This window comes from Dermacentor silvarum, chromosome 5 (assembly GCF_013339745.2).
Source record: "Dermacentor silvarum isolate Dsil-2018 chromosome 5, BIME_Dsil_1.4, whole genome shotgun sequence".
NCBI lineage: Eukaryota > Metazoa > Arthropoda > Arachnida > Ixodida > Ixodidae > Dermacentor > Dermacentor silvarum.
This window is the reverse complement of record NC_051158.1, coordinates 38,534,663-38,554,588: the sequence shown is the minus strand read 5'-3', so window position 1 is coordinate 38,554,588 and position 19,926 is coordinate 38,534,663. Positions and strand designations below refer to the sequence as shown.

The following is a 19,926-nucleotide window of genomic DNA, read 5'->3' as shown; positions in this document are numbered from 1 at the left end:
CTTGCCCTGAGCGCACAAGTTTTGTATTAACGATGATTTACCTTTATAGACTAAGTGCGGCCACACAACCAGCAGCGAACTCGGAACAGCACAGAATGACACGCAATTCGCAGTTTTTAGACCATGTTAACTTTTCAGTGACATTGCTGTTGCTTGTTTCGCATCCGCCGGCAACTTGTGTGAATAAACTTGCTTGAAGCAGGTGCCTCTCTGGCATCCTTTCACATTCATTATCAACGAGTGAAACTATTCCGCAAACTGAAGTTAGTTTCGTAAAATATGACTCGGCATTCGTGAAATCTAGAACAAGGCCAAATTCATAAACATTACGGAAAATTATGCAGGTACGTCTTTTGACACCATTTAACTGCGCGCCACTTTGGTCAAAACTGTGCTTTTTTTCATCCATAATAAGTAAATTTTGTCCCGGGGATCAAACTTGGCACCAGTGCCATCGGCTAGCTAGGAAAAGCTCGCAGATAGAAAGATGGCAAATCAGTTTTGTGGAAGTCCACAAGGTGGAGGGAAAGTTCATGGCATGGAACATTGTCATCCTCTCGACTGTAGCATGAAGTTACAAAGGAAACCCGTACGGGTTTCTTGAAAAGATGCTAGAGCGACCACCCCAGTAAGCCATTGGTCCAGGGTTCAATCCCCAAACCAGAACGATATCTTCAACTACGAAGCATCGTTTCGGAGAAATCAGCACAAATTTTATTTGTAGTTCCGTGCTAAAGTTGAATGGACAAGAATTTTTCACAGATGGTAGGACGAGGGCGAATTAATCATCAACTATATGCAGGAACAACAATGAGCAAGCAAATCAGTTTTGCAGGAATCTGCAATGTGGAGGAGGATTTCAGGAAATGGAAAAACTGTCATCCACTCAAAACCAGCACAAGGCTACGCAGGAAACCCACAAAACTGCAAGAAAAGATTTCCTTTGAAGCTTTGCACTTCATGGTTGGCCAGGATGACCATTTTCAAGAGGTGGGCGAATATGAAATCTTTCAACGAATTGAATACCGAATAGTCAAACACAGACACACATATTTATAGCAGGAATAATCATTTTGGTATAATTAGGTACCACGCTTGAACTCGCTAGTGAAATACAGCCTACTATCACAGACAAATTAGCATCAGTTTGGAACACAAGATCACCAATTGTCAGGAAAACTTCATAAACAGCCTCTCACCATCTTTAAAGGCAGGGTGAAAACAAGCTTTTCAAGAATGAATGGCTGCTGTACGACTAGCTTTCCAGAAATGCTAAATAAGTGGTTGTTCAACAAAGATCAAGATCAGAAGTTGTAGGGAATGTATAAAGAAAGGTTGCTGAAGGACTTGTGTGCCCTAGACACTAGTACAAGGGCCTATTCCCAAGCAAAACACGCGTTGTAGAGTAAAAGACAAAACTGCTACACGACTAGACTGCAAGAAACACTAAATTACAGACTTCAGGCAAAAATCACAGGCTTTCACATAGGCTACCGCTGCGAAACCTAAAACGCAGCTTGCATTACCCATTTTGTTTCTGCATTGCTTCAGAATCTTATGTCCTTGTTTCACTTCCGATAATTTGCGATACCTTGTTTAGGAAATGGAGAACAGTAAACCAACTTTAACAGTCAGTTGCGAAATATTTGGTTAGTTTTGATATGCGAAAGTACTGAAAGGTTCATGTTCCAATACGAATAGTCAGTGTAATGTAATACTAATATGCAACTTGTATTCGAAACTTCAAATATTTGCCCACCCCTACCATTTTCCTTGGAAGAGTGAAACTTTTCTACGCACTATCTCAAGGCAAGGTGGCATTACGTAAAGCATGTAATCATGTAAAAGCATACAACCCACGAGTGGACCATCCTCAAACACTTGCTCCACGCACTGTGTTCTCGAGCATCCCACCAAGAGTCGCATTTGCTTTACTCACAAGCTCCAGTGGCGAGTTCACCCGGCTCTATGCTATCCCTTTCTATTACTGTCATGAGATGATAACGCTAGTGTTTCTGGGCACTCCGCATGAATGGACCACGTCAAGAACCGAAAGTATGCACGTCTACCATTGTGAGAAGCAAATGACTTTGCAACTTTCTGATCTTTGAACTAGGCGAAACAATTAGGTGCGACATTATTTCCAAGTTTCCCTTATTTCGCTTCAACATTTTCAAACTTGGTTTGGACAGTCATTTGAGGTACAGCACACGGACAGCAAGGCAAAAGCAAACCTTGGTACACTCATTTTATCTTTCCAGTTGAATTGGTAAATACAAAAATGCGATGGACATAATGCAAGCATCACAGGTTCCCATTTCGAGTTTGCGAGATGAAAAGTTCAAGCACGGGCCTTTTGATTTATAGAAAGTCTGCAGTGCTTGAGCTGCACTGCATGAAACAAAGCAGGAAGTCGGCGCAGAAATTTATCATGCCAGCAGAGACCGAAACAGCAGCAGGCAACAAGTCACTAGACAATGACCAACATGTGACCAAGTTGAGAGTAATAATGAAACTGAACGCAGGATAATGGCCGACACAACAGAAACGACGCTGTAACCTTTTATCTCTCAAATGTGACTAAATGGCAAGGGCTATCATGGCCAATGAAAGCCATGTCACCGACATTCCAACTTCTTATGGACCAAAAAAATTCAGCCAAGTATTGACCCTTTTCGCGCAGCAGTTTGCTCTAGAAGAATGAGATGGTGCTTGCGGCGGCGCTTAGCACGTTCCCCTAGCGAATTCGCACGAATACGAAACCATTTCCGCTTCTGCCCTGCTACTGTGCAATCAGCTGTTGGAAATGCAGCTGGGTGTTCGCTAATGCACTGTGCCCAATTCAAGCTGCAAAATGTGTCACAATAAAGGAAGACGTGTGCGGTAGTTAGCTGTAAAAATAGCAATTCGCATTTTAAGGAATGGAATGAAAATGTGCGACCAAGTTCACGGACGATGCACGACTTTGCTCGTGCATAAAAAAAATTCACTCATCCACCAGCGTTGCATCGCCAACGTCCAAAGAAAAGACTTCAGCCCCGGAACGTCGGCAAGAGTGAGTACCGCTCATTAAACAATGACAAAGGGAGTAGTGCCACTTCCTGGCATAGTAAGTTTCGCTCACATTATCTATGCACATCTACGCCAACTTGGACGCACACTTACACCCACTCTATCGCCAATTTATTAAAAATTTGTGTATGGGCGCACACTTGAATCAATGCACCAAAGCATGGACGACAGCGACTACACTGACAGCACACAAATGATCGAGGCTGAATGTATTGCGACGGTTCACAGGAGTAAACGAGTTAGTAGCGGTAATACATCTTTGCTACAAGCTATTACAAAGTGCAGATCAATTACGTTAGAAGCCTTGTGCGCCGCAGGCACAAATCTATTGCCTCTGAGCACACCCTCGTGCGGTTAGGCAGAAAATAAACAATCAGATAGTGACCATACCGAGGAACCTTACTGAATCAGAAACATGACATGCCGCTGCTTCAAAGTGATTGCCAAATAATAAACGAAGAGCGAAACACACTGATCCTGATTTAATGCATAAGCAGAAAGTTTGGACAGCATGGAATACCTTTCTAGCCCCGCTTTTAGTACAAACACCGTATATACGTTACTCGCACTGCTTGGACAATGTCTAACGAGCACCGAAAGTGCTTACATGTCCTATGAAGCTGTGATCGAAGCTTCATGTGGTCTATTAAATCAGCGTCTACGATATCCGCACCTGGCGTTATGTACATCCATTGTAAGCATAGAGGCAGCTGAGGCAAGCAATGGACGCTCGTGATCAAACATGGCGGCGCCCACCAGATTGCCGTGAAAAGGGTCAATATTTTGTGAGGTGCATATCAATATAAGCAGATTCGACCACATTTTCAAGTTTCCTGTGTGAAAGTGCGAAACAATTGACAGTGAGACAACACAAATAGTCGTCGCTAGCCAACTCTGTTACTTTACTAAGTCGCATTTTCAAAGCTGCGTATGAGGAAAAATTTGCCCTGGTCAAGGAAATGAACCCCGGACTGACACCCCTCCAGAGCAGTCGCTTTACTGTCTATCAGATTGTACAGCCTGGCCAAATATTTAAACAATTCTTTTGTAGCTGCGTGCACTTCAGGCATGCTACTTTCCCTTTTCTCAAGTCTACCTCAATTTGCTGATTTCAGCAGAACAAGTTTGCTAATATAATTGCAGTTTGGTGTACATTGGTTCAAACCTGAAAGGAGTGGGCCCCATTCATTTTTGCTAATATTACTTTAAACCAGACAAGAGAATGTACAAGCAACCCCTCCCCCTTTAATTATTGACCCACATATCTCATCTATGCTGCTTTCCATCTCAAAGGCTTTAGGCTTATTTTTGCAGAAGCAGTGCACCTTCTAGACACAGAAACAAACACAAAAACAAGCAGTGTGTGTGTGTGTCCACGTGTCTATAAGTGTGCTGGCCCTACAACAACAATTGGTCAACCAATTAGCATGTAATTCTCTCCACTACCTCCATATTTCCCACTGCATGCTCCTTAGTTTCCATTTGAACCCCCCTTTTTGTGAGCCCCTTACACCCATGAATTGGGCCTTATTAATATTCCCTTCAGTCACGGTGTACACATTTGCGGACGCAACTTATTTTTGCCACTTCTGTGCAGTTGTGGCAAAGAATAGACCACAAAAATTGAGCTTAGCGAAAATTGAACACTCTGCTTACTTCAAGGGCCTTTATTTTATTTCTGAGGGAAATCTATAACTACTGAAAAAGACACTACAGAGTTTGACAGGAGGTGAGATGTGGGACATTTAGTTAGCAATTGCGAAATAATTTGTTTTTATTCTAGTAATGATCGCAGCAAGTAATTCACTTATGCAAGTAATTTGCACTAGTGATTCAATTATTTTTATGAAGAAACATTATCATTAATGAGTGCACAATAATTAAATACTTAATTACCACGTAATTACGGTGACTCATCATGAAATACAGAGTCATTCTACCACCTTGACTTGCTCTTAATGTAGTCAGCGGCACCTTGGCATAAAATTATGTAAATTTCGCCCATTTACCCACTATAATTCATCACTATCATAATTCACGACTGAAGGGGATATAACCAGTGGCATTAAATTAGCTACGAGAGCCTGGAAACAAAACATAACAGAAGTACTGGCACATGCTTTTCAAAGCCATATTAACTCTACCACAAGCTTCCCACACTGCAGAGGATTAAACCTGGCGAATATGAAGGCTGGCAAACACTTAGAAGATACCTTAATTTGACACTAGGCTCATCTCGAAATGCTCGACCTGGTGTCGCCATTACCGTGATGCTGTGACAGACCAAAATTTGCCGACGTCCCGTAACAATAAGGCCATGGATGTTGATGAAAAATTATGTTTATCTAGGTCACCTACTCACAGGGAGCCCTGATCATTAGAGGGAAATTTCCAGAAGAATAAATGTGAGCTGGAGCACATATGGCAGGCATTAGCAAATTATAACCAGCAGCTTACCGCTATCCTAAAAGGAAAGTGCACAATCATTACATTGCACCACTACTAACACACGGGGCAAGAAACTTGGGAGGTTAACAAAAAAGTTTGAGATACGAAGTTACGGACCACACAACGAGCGATGGAACAAACAATGTTAGGCATAACATTATGAGAGGGGAAGGTAAGGGGTGTGGATGGGAGAACAGACAGGTGTAACCGATATTCTATAGTTGACGTTAAGATGAAGAAACGGGGTTGGGCAGGTCACGTAATGTGGATAATAGGTGGACCATTAGAGTTACAGAATGGGTGCCAAGAGAAGGAAGGCGCAGTTGAGGATGGCAGAGAATTAGGTTTGGTGTGATGGAATTCGGAAATCTGCGGGCATCAGATGGGTTCAGCTGGCACGAGACAGCGGTGATGGCCGATCATAATTGGGGAGATCATGAGTTGGCATGAGGTAGGTTGATGATGATAATGTTCATAACAAGCAAGAGTTCTGTGCACATTTCTTCAAGCTGCACTTGGGTGCAACAGCAACAGTGGTTGCAGAAACGGAGCGACGATGCATCACGATGCGTTTCATCTCATTGGTATTGCAACCAAAACTGGTACACCGCAACATCATAGTAAATCGTACGGATGCGTTCTGGCACTTTTCAGCATCTTTTCTCGGGTCTGGAGATTCTCCGGCCCTTCATTTCTAATAAACATACGACAAGTAGAAAATGTCGTGCCAATAGTCCTTTGAAGGGTGGCAGAGGTTTCAATTAAAACCCCAAGATTAGAAAAATTTACAGCTGCAAGGAGAATTCAGTTCAAGAAATTTAATTCGGGCGTTTTTCGTGCCAATACCACAATCCGACTCGGAGGCGAGCCGTACTGGGGGATTCCAGATTCATCTTTACCACCTGAGGTTCTTCTGGTGTGCACCTAAATATGCAAGCGTTTTGCATTTTGTCCCCATCGAAATGCGGCCTGCTGGACGAATAAAACACACGACCTCAGTTCATGCAGGACAGGAGGGTGTAATTGTTCAGTTTTAGATCAGTCAATGGCGTGGCTTTGTATTGGAATATGCAGGAGGAGGTCCCACGGCATAACAGCTGTATGGGGATTTTCTGTGCCAAGAGAATGGTGTACTAGTACATTTTAAGCTTTGTCCACAGGTCTGTGGATGAAGCCGTTGCCCCTTAAAAGGTCCCAGAATAAGTCTGATAGCAACAGTTATAATAGGCACCATGTTACCACCTTGTGCGAGTCAGTGACACATTTATGGCCTCCCCTTTATACGAATGGCATGTGGCTTTCCTCCATAGCTTTTGTGTTGCGCAGTTGGACACCCTAGTGGAGCACCGACCCATCACATCTGTTTGTGTATCATTCACACCTGCGATGGTTTCCGTCAGAACACAACTTGCCAAAACCCATTTCTACGTCTCTGCATTGATTTCAAGCATAGCCCTATCACCAAGAGCCAGTTGGTCGCGACACTGGTACAGAACATCAGAGAAAAGATACAGAACTTGCATTGGCAGATCAGAAATGAAATAAGCACGTCAACCTGTTCAAAAATAAAAACCGAAAGCGCTGAACCTGGAGTACAAAGATGCAGCAAAAATGACCATATCGAAGGGGGATTCACATTCTGCCGCCATTTATTGCTCACATCACTCCCTTTAACACGACAAGGCATCATTGCAGACGGAAGCAACACACTATCAAGATTGTAATTGACCTGAATATAGCGCAATAATACACAGGAAAACTGTACGCGTTCCTTCAACGAAAAACTAGCCACAGTCTTGGGAACTTGGCAAGCAGGGAACGCAACGAAACCCGATATATTAAAAGAGCAACAAATAAAGAGTTCATCACATCGCTTAAAGAGGCGCAGCAAATGAAGCAACAGATTTTGATGCCCTTGGTTATAATGTAACTGATCGCACTTTTACTTGGCAGAACTGACCCAGTTTTCAAAAACAGAAGGTGTGCAAGTCGGCAAAAAGTGCCTAGTTTTGCAAAAGCTAGCACGACGGTATGAACAAATTGTGACATTTATATAGATAGGGGGACAGCAAATGTCTGACCAGCAAGCCAGCTACTGGCGGATCCAAAAGAAACGAACGCGGCTTGGAAGCCACCACATTCAGCTAGTAGGTTAAATAGCGACCTCCTCCTAGAATTTGAATCCATCTAGTGGATTACAACAAAACTTATTTGGTCATCACATAGCAGGCAGAGCGAGCTCACAAGCAGGGCGCAACAAAAATCTTACTTAGAAAAGGCCAGATTTCAAGGACACAACAATGTTCGATAAAGAGAGACCAGCTCCAAGATCGCATGTAACAATTCTGACTGAATTTGGAACAGTTGCATAATATAAACATTGCAGACAGTGATGACACTGTATGCTCAAACTATGCTGGTTTAAAAACAGGTTGCAGCTTGCACATGTCACAATGATTTCCTGCAAGCCCAGTTGCATGAAAAAAAGCAGATGTCCTACATTCGCAAGGTGCACGTTTCTTTGTTTTTGCGGAATAGTAATGTGTCATGTTGTAGAGCTTATTCTTGTCAGCACTACAACAATCGTAAACCATCATTTCCGAAAGACACAAAGATGAGAAGCTGCGAGGGACCCCAAAAGAAGTTCACTAAACCGAAGTGGACACCGCACTTCGTCGTTAACAATTAGTGCCGTACCACCACAATGTAACGATGAGGCAAAGTCATTAACTGCAGCGTGAAACCAAAGGCTGGCATAATTATTGATAACGCTACCACTCAAGTAAGGTGCGACACACAGTCACACAACTTATCACACGTGAAAGACCACCGCTAAAGTTTACTAAATCAAAGCAAATGACAACTTCCTCACCATTCAAAGAATAGTGCAGCGCAGCTACCATTTTGCAGTGATGCAGACTTACACACAGCATTAAACTATGTAGGATGGAAAAATTATTGATACAGCTGCCACTCAAATTATGTGAGCCATAGACACACTCAATTAGTTGAGCAACTACAACATTGTCAAACAAATAAAGGATTCAAAGCAGCCAACAAAACGTAAACATGCAAAAGTGTGATTACATCAATGTGTTTCTACAGTGAACACAAGCAAGCAAAGCGCATTCAGCAGCTTGGAAAGCTCTCTTCTTGCAATCTAGGATGTTCAGCTATAACAACAAACAAAGCTGCCACAACAATTGCTGACGACTTCACTGGCGATAAAAAAAGGGTTGAGAGCATTAATCCTGGTACAACGGAGGCCACACTCGACAACACGTACTAAAGTAGGCTTGCCCCATGGACACCACACGAAGAAAACAACCAAGAATCAGCCAGCGAATTTCACACGACGCAAAGCGAGCTACCGTTCGGCCAGAATGACGTTAGCTTGTGCACAAAAAATTCGAAGCAAACAAGCATACAAAAACAAAACACTCGTGTTTATACGACGTGGATATATCTCGCATTCCGATAAGCTTGCCCGAACGGGTCATCGTAAACACAGCAAAAATCATCGCAACTCGGGGAGCAAGCTAATCAGCTGAAGATCGAAATAAAAAAAAAACTAGTCCCGAAGCGCACAGCGGGCCAGGTGTGATTGTCGGGTTGTTCAGAGGTCAAGACAGACAAGTGACCGCGTGCGACAAAACAGCTACTTCGAGTGAACATGCAGCTCGGGCAAAGGACGTTTCGACACCGATCCCAACCGCAGTGTCAAACTACTTCCAGTCGGGCGCTACCGAGGCAAAGCTTGCGACCACGCTTTAAAAAAAAGAATATCACGGGAACGCAACGACACGATCTACCTACAAAGAAACAAACAAAGAGGTTTCAAACTGGGCCTCAAAACGGGACGATAGAGTACACGACGACGCTGACGAGCCGCTTTCAACTCGAAAGCGGGACATCCACCAGCCCCTCTCGAGTTAGGCTTATGGTACTGCCAAAAACGGGCCTTACGGGGCCGAAACTGGCCTTCCCCGGCCTTTCGGTGCCTTCCGACCTCAGTTTAGAGATCGAAACACCACTAGCTCGCGTCACAAGGCGAGCAGGAGGCGAAGAAAACGACTTTTTTTGTTTTTCCCCCAAGCCAGCCCCCTCCAAAACTCTCCGACCGTCGCATCACCTGGGCCACTCGGCCGCACGCACGCACACACACAGCATTCACCGACGGCAAAACAAATGCAAAAGATCGGGCTCTCACGGTTCTGCATGTTACCGCCGGGAAAAAGCCTGGCTCCTACTGTCCCTTGCCGAGTTGCTCGCTCCTCGAAACGGCCAGGGCACAGCGTCTTCGGCGTTTTCCAAAAAGAAATATCGGGGCAAGACCCGACCGGAGCGTACGACACCGTCCCGTTTGAAGGCGACGCGTGCTTTGGGGCGAACCCCCGGCCGAGAAGCCCCAAGAGTATACAACGAAGGCTCGGGGGAGAAAAAAAAAGAATCGCGTAAAAAAACTGGCAGCTCGCAAACGAAACTTCCCTAGTTGTTTTCTAACCGCACAACGTGCGCGGTGCGCGTCAATTCGTCGTCGCCGCTTAAAAACTGTCAAGAGACTCGAGTAAAAAAAAATTCGTCGGGCCCGATCGGTGGCTTGCGGGATCGGGGGGCTATCTGAGGCCGAGCGCTGGCGGACGGTCGGCCGCTGCTCCCAACGCAGCTCGCCGCTGCGTAGTCCGACCGGTCACACGCCTCGCAACGTCTATCTGCCGGCCCCTGCCGCAGCGTATCCGTGCGCTCTTGGCGCGCTACATCGCTTTAAATCCGTCGATTTCCATCGGAGGGCATCTTTAGGCTTAACTGCGCCCCCCGCCTGAACGCGGAGCGGTGTACGATACCCGTTCCGAGCAGCAGACAGGTCTAGCAGGCAACAAGCACCGCGAGCGAGATTTTTGACAGGTTTTTTTCTTACCTTGGAGTTTCCTTCGATCGGCCATGGCTACGAATACACATAAGAGAGTTGCTGGAGCATAGTAACGCGTGATGGAAATTAACTGCAGACTGAGCACTTAAACAGAATTTAATCCCGAAAAAAGATTGCCAATATCTTTGTTCACAACCAAAATGGCTACCATCTGCTTATTACTTGCAGTTCGGCCGGACTATGTATTCATCCGCGCAGCAGTGCGCCCGAAAGTGGTATCGGCGCAATTTAAGCGTCACACAAACGCCAAAAACTTTCTGCCCCGGAGATTCTGAGGTTAAAACGACGTTCGTCGAGCCGAACCGGGCAGTCCGAGTCGTAAACGCAGTTTTATAAACAAAACGTAGTCCGCGGCGGAAGCGAGCGGAGGTGCTCCGTCACGTTGGCCTGTGCGTGAGGTTGTTTTCAAAGCAGCGCCGTGGAAAGAGCACCAGTACAAACGTTTTTATATCTACCGCCAAAGCAATGCCACCCTTTCGGTTTTCGGCTGAAAAGCTCCTCCTCGACGGTAACGTTTACGATCGACCGACGAATATTAATTTCGCTAGCTACGCCGTACTTTGGCAGCACGTTTGGGGTCGCACGACGCGATCGACACGCTAGAGTTAGCACCGCTAGCACTACGACTGGCAGCGACTTGGCTACTTACTTTGTTGTTTTTTTTCGTTCTCCCATCGGTTTGAAGGGCGCGCAAGTTTGAAATGCTTACCGTGCGTGCGAGGCATCTCCGGCGCTCTTCGTCGGTACGCCGATTTTTTTGAGACGGTATGCAGGCTTACACCTGCGCACAGCTTTTTCGAGCCGTCTTTATTATCTCGTCCGCGTCAGCTGATTGAAACTTTTTTGTTTTTCTTTTTTGCACAGGCACGTGGTTAGATGCGCGGTTCACCCGCATGCAGAAAACGGCGCTCGCTAGAAAAACGAAACTTCATTTTGTCCACTGTGAGCGCGAAATTTTAAATTACCTTGCGTTAAGAAAACAAACAAATGGCAGGTGAGCCCAACATGCAGGCATGCTGCGCTACTTTAGAAACGAAAGTATACAAATACGCGGCAAGTCCTCAATTTATTTTTATTTTTTTTTCCTTTTACGAGGCAGCTTGCTAAAGTGACAGCTCGCTTAATGTGACATTTCAAAAAAATAAAAAAGATACGGCCATTGATGTGAGGTGAAAGGAGCTGCATTTCCTTAGGTGCAACCATTTCGAGCATTTTTTTTAAACTTTCGCAATTACATTTTAAGCATGCCGTGAGAATGCTATTTTAAATACATTTCTGTGACCTGCAATGCGTGAAGACAATATCTTGTGCACTGTCCATGTACGTCATGGAGAAAGAAGAAGAGAAAAAAAGGTAAATGTTCATCAATGTAGGTAGCTCCTACAAACTTTATATCCAAGTACTTGGAAGAAAAAAAAAAAGAAACACTGAGGCTGTTTTTTTTCTCTTTTTTCACATCCCCCACAAAGCCAACCTTTTTAAACAGTTCCTACCACGACCACATTTCTTAAGCACGGGTTCCCACATAAATCTCACCACCAGTGGACGTCACACTTCCTTGCAGGTCAAACCGAGAACAATGTTCAGAGAACTAAGCAAATGGGAACAGAAAGAGTGCGTGCGAGAACGGGCACTAATTAACACGGGGAAAAAAAAATTAAAATAAAGGGGGGGGGGAAGTGTTCATTAAAACAAAAATACACCGCTGCCAGTAACATCTACCCAACGTATGTCCACTGATGCTCTCCGGAAAAAATGGGGGCAAACGGGCAAGTCCGCTTCGAACTGTGACGAAAAGGCTTTGTGTCCAGAGCTAGCTGTGATAGTACTCGATCGACGGCGCAGCTCTTGCAAAACGCTTGTCCTTTCGCACTGCGTTAACTTGCGGCACGACACACGACACCGTGACGATGACGACGACTGGACCACAAAAAAGACTTTGCAGCTTGGAAAACTAGTAGGTTGTCTGGACGATCACCAAGCGAGAGAGAGAGAAAGAAAAAAAAAAAAAAAACACACGAACTGGCCGTGAAAGTGAGCGCACCCGGTTGCGGGAACGCCTCACTTCAGACGAGGCCTGTCGCTTCGACGAGCGAGCGAGTAGTCCGTGCCTGCGTCGTGAAGACTTCTTGGCTGCCGGCAACGCAAGCTGGCAAACGTCGTTGCAGCATGCAGGCGAGTCCGTCGTGGGCAAGCCAGCCAGCTGCTTGCGAGTCTTCCCCGCCGACAAACGAGGCAACGCTCCGACGAATGTCCCAGACGCCAACGCACTTTCCAGACGGCGATGTTGCCTCAGAGTCACAGAGGCTCCGAGAGCACTGCGGAAGAACAGTCTGTCAACGATGATAACGAAACACCTCGCCCGTCGCAGCTAAACACACCTTCGTCGGCACATCCCTCTACGCTGGGGGGCCTTCCGCGTCGAGACGCAAGGGCTGAAGAGGGAAGTGCTGTCAACCACGCTGTCAGCAGTTCTGTGTTTTTTAGGTCAGCACACTCGTGGTGGCCTCGCTCGTCTGGATTGAAATCGCACCGCACACACTGCAACTCCTCCCCGCAAGTCTCGCTATCGGGTGCGGCTGTAGTGGTGCTTCCGGCGGGGCGGTCCGTAGTTAGAGTGCTGCCTGTTGTGGTGCCGGGCGTAGAACGGCGGTGGGCCTTTCTGGAACCTCTGGAACTGCTGCGAGAAACAGAGAAGAAAAAGGAACTGAGTGTGGCACCAGCATCAGGAGCGCATGCAACACTAGACAACGTCGAAAGCATATAAATTTCTGCATGTATAACAAGCAAGCTATACTAGCTACCAAGTGATATAAATTTTTACACCTCCCTGCGTGTTGCCTTCTGTCGGTGGCACTATAATAATACTAACTATAATATTTTGCACACCTTTCTGCCGCGATGCAAGGTTTTTTTTTTGTATTATACAAAAATGACTAGCAGGAACTACCATGGCAAAGATGGTTAGTACACGGACTTGTACATGTGCTTGCGGCTTCAAAACGTTCTTCTGACGTTACTTATTACAGTTTATCTTTCTAAATTCCCAAGCCCTCATAGCTTTTAAACACAGTGGGGCAATTGTCTTTGCTCATATGCATAAGCATTGCAAATTGTTGCACTTATAATGCAATATTTTGATGAAAGTGACCAATAATCTCAGAGCCGTTTGAAGCCAGTAGGGCGAACTTTTGCCTAATCTATGTATACTGCTGGCTGAACCGCCATGCTTGCGGCTGCTGTAGACACTAGCTCTCTCTGGCAATATTTATAGGAAATTTTATGGCAAAGACCCTTCATCAAGCTTATTAAAGGCTTTTTTTTTTTGTATACGCTGCCAACATCCGAAATATGCGAGTAGTAATACTTCATTACCATTCTAACAGAGGGGATTGACCAACTTTGCTGCCTCGTCGCATTAATGAAATGTAAATGTTAAATTCCGCTTTCATTCAGTGTCACCACGCTTTTCCAACGCAGCAGCGTTTTTGCGTTTTTGCATTTCGCCTCCATCGAAAGGCGGCCGCCGAGGCCGGGATTCGATCCCGCGATCTCGTGCTCGGCAGCGCAACGCCTTAGCTGACTGAACCACCGCGGCGGGTAATGATATGTTGCCAATCTTGAGATAAGTTGTTCACTTTAGCACAGTTAGGCTTAACAAAGGACAGCAGCATCTTCCCTGAGGTATTATTATTTATTCATTGGGTACTGCTAGCCTGTATGCAGGAGTGGGCTTCACAGAATGCGTTACAGTACATTTGAATAACAAAGGAATACATCTTACAAAGACAGCTCTGGAACATGCAAACTGAGAAATGCGATTGACATGTCAGGCACGGTCCAATACAATAACATAAACAATTTAGAAAAAGTAAAATAAATTTGTGTAAAGCACTCAAAGGATCATCGACAAGGCATACAGTCACCGAGAAAAAGCATCAAGCAATTGAGATATTGTGACGCTCTAGATGACGCGCTGCTCTACATAAGTCAACATGGATAAAAACTAGGGTGCGCAACTACTCAATTATTGCCGAATAAAATATCTTATTATTTGATTTTTCGAATATTCAATATCATTCCGTGTAGCGACCCGCGCAGTGGCACATGCCGCGTGCGCCGAGGAGCCTAAGCGAACGCTTCCCTTCCGTTTTCGGCGCAAAAGGAATGCCGCCGACAGACCGGCCCGGCTGATGCGGTGGTGGACTTCGTCACTGTGAGCGCTACCCGACGTTGTCCTGATGCGGGGATCACAGAAAGACAAAGCCCGAATGCCATAATTCGCAGAACAATGCAGCGTCGGCCGGGCCCGCCTCTGTCGGTACAATATTCGTCCGAGTCAACAGGACCGATCGGAGTGATAGCGCGACCTAGACACAGAGAACGGCAAACAAAAGCAGCACATATTTCGTAAAGTGCGACAGGATGTGCGAAGATTCGGCCGGTTAGCCGCCGATAGGCAACGCAGATCGTGTTGGATACGCGGCGGCGACGAACTTCATGCCGCTTCAACAGTCGTCAATCCAACCAGCACGCATGTGACCTCGGGATCAATCCCACGATGAGTAACCATACTAGCGGCAAGCATTCCGTGATGACTTGCGGCCCGTTACATTGGCCAACAGCGAATTTTCGTCACGGCCACACTGCTTAGCCTGTTAAGCCTAATCGGCGCTGAATCGATGCAGATCTATTCGGGGCAGCTGCGCGACACTCGTAAGGCTGACAAACCGCCTCGCCAACAAAAGCAGCTGCATGGGATGGCAACAAAGTTGTTCACGGCTGCCACCTTTGGATATATGGATGGATGAGGCTGAACCCTTTAAATCGGGCGGTGGCACATGCCACCTAGCCGTGACTATTAACATATTTTGTACTTTGTTTGTGGAGGGTGAAATTTCACCCCTGCCTTGATTTTAGCCACCAATCAGATAACCTCCGTTTGGTTATTTCTACCCACTTAAAGTCTATTTTGCCTCCAGAGTCCCTAAACCCCAATGCTTTGAAAAAATCAGCCCTGTTGCTTTGCATTGTAGGGTTAAGCCCTTTGCAGAAAAGTATGAGGTGTTCAGCCGATTCATTCTTCCTCTCCACACGCACCGCACAACGTGTCTATACCTTGCTACTTGACTCGGTGCATCTTAGTCCGCAATACTCCCGTCCTGGCTTCAAACACCAAAGAGCTTCCCCTAGAATTATCATATATTTTCTTTGGCAATTTCTTGCTTGAAATTTCTGTATGTTCCCAGTGCTGATTTCGTCTGCATCCCTGTTTTCCATAGACCGCTCTCTGTTTCTTTAACCTTTTTCTTAACCGCTGTTTCTTGGTTTGCACCCCTCCTGCAGTCCAAATATTTGATTGACAATTTTCTAGTCAGCTTCCTCCATTTTGTGGCAACATTCCTCATGTACAAATACACGATGCGACGCACGTCATGGCGCCCTCTGGTTCCCGACGTCGTCCGTAGGTGGACATCGGTGTCCTGTGAAAGCTTCGAGCAACCTGTATCAAGACTAAGTTTAGATTTAGACGGCGGGCACGCAAGTGTCTTGACTCGGTTGAATGCATTTGCTCGGACAGCGTATGAACAAAAAAAAAAAGGAGGGGGGAGTGTGGCACGAACTTGCGTGACCTTCCAGATTTCAGAACCAGTGGTGATCGAGTCACGTGATGCGCGGTCCTTTCGTCTGCCGTGCAGACTGGAAGGACCGCGACTGGAGAGAAATTAGAAAGCAAAACTTCATATGCAATAAATAAAAGATTGCCGCAAAACACCGGTCCATTAAACTGAGAACCTCATTGGTATGCAGCACAACAGAACGTGAATATTTCATTAGTTTCAGAGGAATAAAAAGCATGATTCTATTCAACAAAACTTCTATTGATGAAAAGAATATTTGCCAGACCTTCATATTCAAGAACTGAGCTGTACTCAATGCTGACATAGCAATTTGGCGTTCCCTTTAATAAGAGTAGACCGTACTGTACATCTAGATTTCCAAGTACCTAAGTCGCTGATAACTTTCTGTATTCTTGTTACGCAATGCTAGGAGACTCACGAGGATGCGCAGCACCTTATTGCCCAAAATTCGTAAGCATTAAATTTTGTGAAAAATGTTCCGATTACTCAATTCAATATTTGTCTTCACTTTTTTTTTGATTAGATTCGAAATCTACTATTTGGTATTCGCACACCCCTAATAAAAACACACACAGGAGCTCTGGGCAATCAATCTGTGCATTGCAATAGACATGCCAGGCATGATGCACAATACGGTAATATAATTCTTGATTCCTGTTCAACATGTGGCAGCAAAAAATAATAATTTCATTGGCTTTCCTTTGGCAATGCGGAACACATAACGAAGACCCTGAGGTCCCTGTGAATTGACATTCACGCACTTGACTATAGCTGTTGTGCATGTGGTGATTCAAATGCCCGAAACACTGCATTTCAAGCCATGTTTTACCGTTGCCAGTTTATTCGGATAGTCAAGACATTGTGGATTCGAACAACTGCAGGCAAAATCAGGGATAACTGGTGCCTAAGATGCCATCCCCATTTAATATTATTGCCACCAGAAGCAGGATGATATCAGGCTTTCCATTTCTAGCTCTCAACGTCAATTGTCTTTGCGTGGCCCGAATGCTGCTGTCAGTGTATTCATGTGACATGGCAACTGAAAGCTCCCCGTTGTCGGCCGACGTCTCCTACATGCCCATTCGCCATTAGCACATCTAGCACGCGTACACGTGAACATTTTCATTGACATCTGCAGCCATGGTAACCAACACACCCTTGAAAACAAGAACCCAACTTTGCCAACCGTTGTCAACCAGTGTGAGAAAAAGCTGCTGTCATTCCCCGATTGTTCGAAGACATAGCCTTAAGCGAAATCAACTTCAGTGATCAACGCCAGCATGCCATCGTGATAACTAACCAAACGTAGCACTACATTGAGGTTTACAATAAGGCACAGCACTGGCACAGGTGACTGTGCCAGTGCTGTGCCATTGTAGTTCTGAGTACAACCACTCTATGCCGTCACCACCACTATCTCGTTGGTTTAACTAAATTGTGGGGTTTAATGTCCCAAAACTTCACAGTTCATTATGATGGACACCAAAGTCGTGCACTACCACTGCCCCCTCACTAACCCACGCCTGCACTTCCGCGTATACATAGAGTGCTATGAGAAAATTAACGGGAGTCTGAAAAGACCGTATTATACCTGGTCCTGCACTATAAGCGGTTACGTACTGTATACACTCGTCTGGTACTGATGCAAAGTCTGTGCCGTGCCCGAGACAATCTGCGAATGCGAAACACCCGTACAGAGGTTGTGCCACCTCCTAGAGGTTGGTTAAAATTGTAATTGCATGTTTCGATAATGTGGTCAGCATTCTTAGCCTACTTCAGCAACCTTCAGTAGATTTAGAAATGCAATACGTCTAGCAACACACCGCCAAAAAGAATTTAAAGCCTGCTAATGTGATATCTAGACAGAAATTTGAATATGTTGCACTTTGAAAAAACACTCGGCATCCAAAGGGTTCAAATGAAAAAAAAAAAAAACATGACTGTTTCTAAAGAAAAGGGGACATAAGAGGCGGAACATTGAGCTTTCAAAGCATACCAAGATGTCGGCAATCAGCAGTGGTAAAGACGAAAGACGGCTAACTCCGGTGCTTCTGCACAGATTTTGGCCCCCTTTTCATTGTCTGCACTGACGAAATAAATTTTGGGGGTCACTTGGAGTGCATTTATGGCAAAATTGTTTGTTAAAGCATAGATTAGGCACTGCAGATACCGAAACGAGTGGTTTCCGAAAATCGTTCTTTCAAGATTTCAGGCTTTTTAAGATCTGCGTCCCCCCTTAAGGGCTCTTAACGACCTCAGCTCGTCCCAAGCGATTTTGCGACTGCTTGGCTTATGAAGAGTGCCCATCGTCACGGGTATTTCAACCCTTTCTGAATGGCTCTTGAAGAAGGCTGTCAAACGGTTCCTTTTCCTTTCACAACATAGATGGCAGTAGCTGTCCCATCGACAGCACTTTAATTGGGTACGATTTTTTTACGCTACATGACAGCTAGTGATCCTGACGTGCCATCTGCTATCTGAAAAGGTACACCAACGGGAAGGCCACTTACAGGGAAACCGATGTCTGGTGCAGGTGGCGTGAAAACGCCCTGTGCGGAGTTCTGCGTTTTGAGTGCTATCATACCGCTCGTAGTGCGCAGTAGTTTGCATAGCATTGGCAAAGGAGCACTATCATTTGCACAGTTTTTCCTACAAAGTTCCAAGGAGTGAAGGTAGTGCTTCATAATGGCAAATAAACAATTATTCTTTGTCGTACAAGGTTTCCAAAGATGTTTGTGTGCTTTAAACATGTCGTTGAAGCGTTATGTGTCATTAGAAATGGAGTCATACTGGTATACCATTCTACAAAAAAGTTTTAAAAAATAAGGAAAGAAGAAAGAATGAGCCAAGCTCTTTAGGGGCTCCTATCCAAATACACGGGAGCTGAAAAATAGTTTTTGTCGGCAGCCACTGCACGAATTTGTTGAGGTTTTGTGGCATTCAAAAGAAAAAAGCTTGAATCTAGTAGCTGTAGGAAGCGGAATTTTGATTTAGGCTGTAAATTTTTCAACAAAAATTGTTGAAAATTGCATTATTTTAGAAAATGAGACCATCCTCTTTACAACTCTAATAAAAATTCCATAAACTGCACCTAATACTAAATCTAAAGCGGAAAAAATTGATATATTATACACCACTATGAGATATACCACTAATATCTCAGCAGGAATTTTGCAAGACCCTCATAAACATTGCAACTAATTCACGTAAGCCGTAAATTAAGATATCAAATCTGTCCGCTTTAGATGCTCTAACAGACGAGGTTTACAGGACTGCGATATCTTTTCTTGGTGCACAGAGTTACGGATTTGCAAACTTCGATCTTTTCGAAACTTGCAGATTTTGAGCAATTGTAAAAAAAATCCAGGCTCTAAATAAAAATGCCACTTCCTACAGTCACGAGAATTTGGCTCTCCCTCTCAAGTGCAACAAATTTCATTCGAATTGGCGTAGGGGTTGCCTCACAAATGCATTTTTGTGTTTCACATGTATCTGAATAGTCTGCATCACAGTCAGCCCCGAGCTAAGGCTAACAGGAAAGTAGCATTCAAGGATCCAAGTACTATAGTATGTCCCATTGTATAAGCGTACCTATGTATGCGTGACATATCTCGTCCATGCGAAGATATATAAGCGGCCGATTATCTCCAATTCATTGTTCCAAAAGTCAGCAGTTGTCCTACAATGCACACTCATCGGTTGTCCACAACTCCACTGCAGGCTGCCTTAATCATTCATCCCAATGAACCCACACCAATCTATGTGAAGACATGCTGATAAGAAATTGCCAAGCTTACTCAACTCAAGGTTCAAAGCAGCTTTCGTGAGATAGAA

General features: G+C 45.0%; 2 protein-coding genes across 29 annotated transcripts in view; both read right to left on the bottom strand.

Annotated features, from left to right (window-relative positions):
* Positions 1 to 11,295, bottom strand: part of LOC119453298 (CCR4-NOT transcription complex subunit 3) — a 46,060-nt gene extending 34,765 nt beyond the window's left edge. The window contains exon 1 of one of the 4 annotated variants that reach the window (XM_049667745.1): positions 10,439 to 11,295. In XM_049667745.1, the coding sequence (XP_049523702.1) occupies positions 10,439 to 10,463 (25 nt within the window). In that variant the 5' untranslated portion in view covers positions 10,464 to 11,295. Of the gene's footprint in view, positions 1 to 9,730; positions 10,414 to 10,438 lie in introns of those variants that run through there. The other 3 variants (XM_037715334.2, XM_049667747.1, XM_049667748.1) reach the window with 3 other exon arrangements.
* A 509-nt stretch (positions 11,296 to 11,804) lies between these two features.
* LOC119453297 (ubiquitin carboxyl-terminal hydrolase 36) overlaps positions 11,805 to 19,926 on the bottom strand; it is a 67,156-nt gene continuing 59,034 nt past the window's right edge. For 23 of the 25 annotated variants that reach the window (XM_037715327.2, XM_049667721.1, XM_049667720.1 and 20 more), the window contains one exon: positions 11,805 to 13,130. In XM_037715327.2, the coding sequence (XP_037571255.2) occupies positions 13,017 to 13,130 (114 nt within the window). In that variant the 3' untranslated portion in view covers positions 11,805 to 13,016. The remainder of the gene's footprint in view (positions 13,131 to 19,926) is intronic. The other 2 variants (XM_049667738.1, XM_049667736.1) reach the window with 1 other exon arrangement.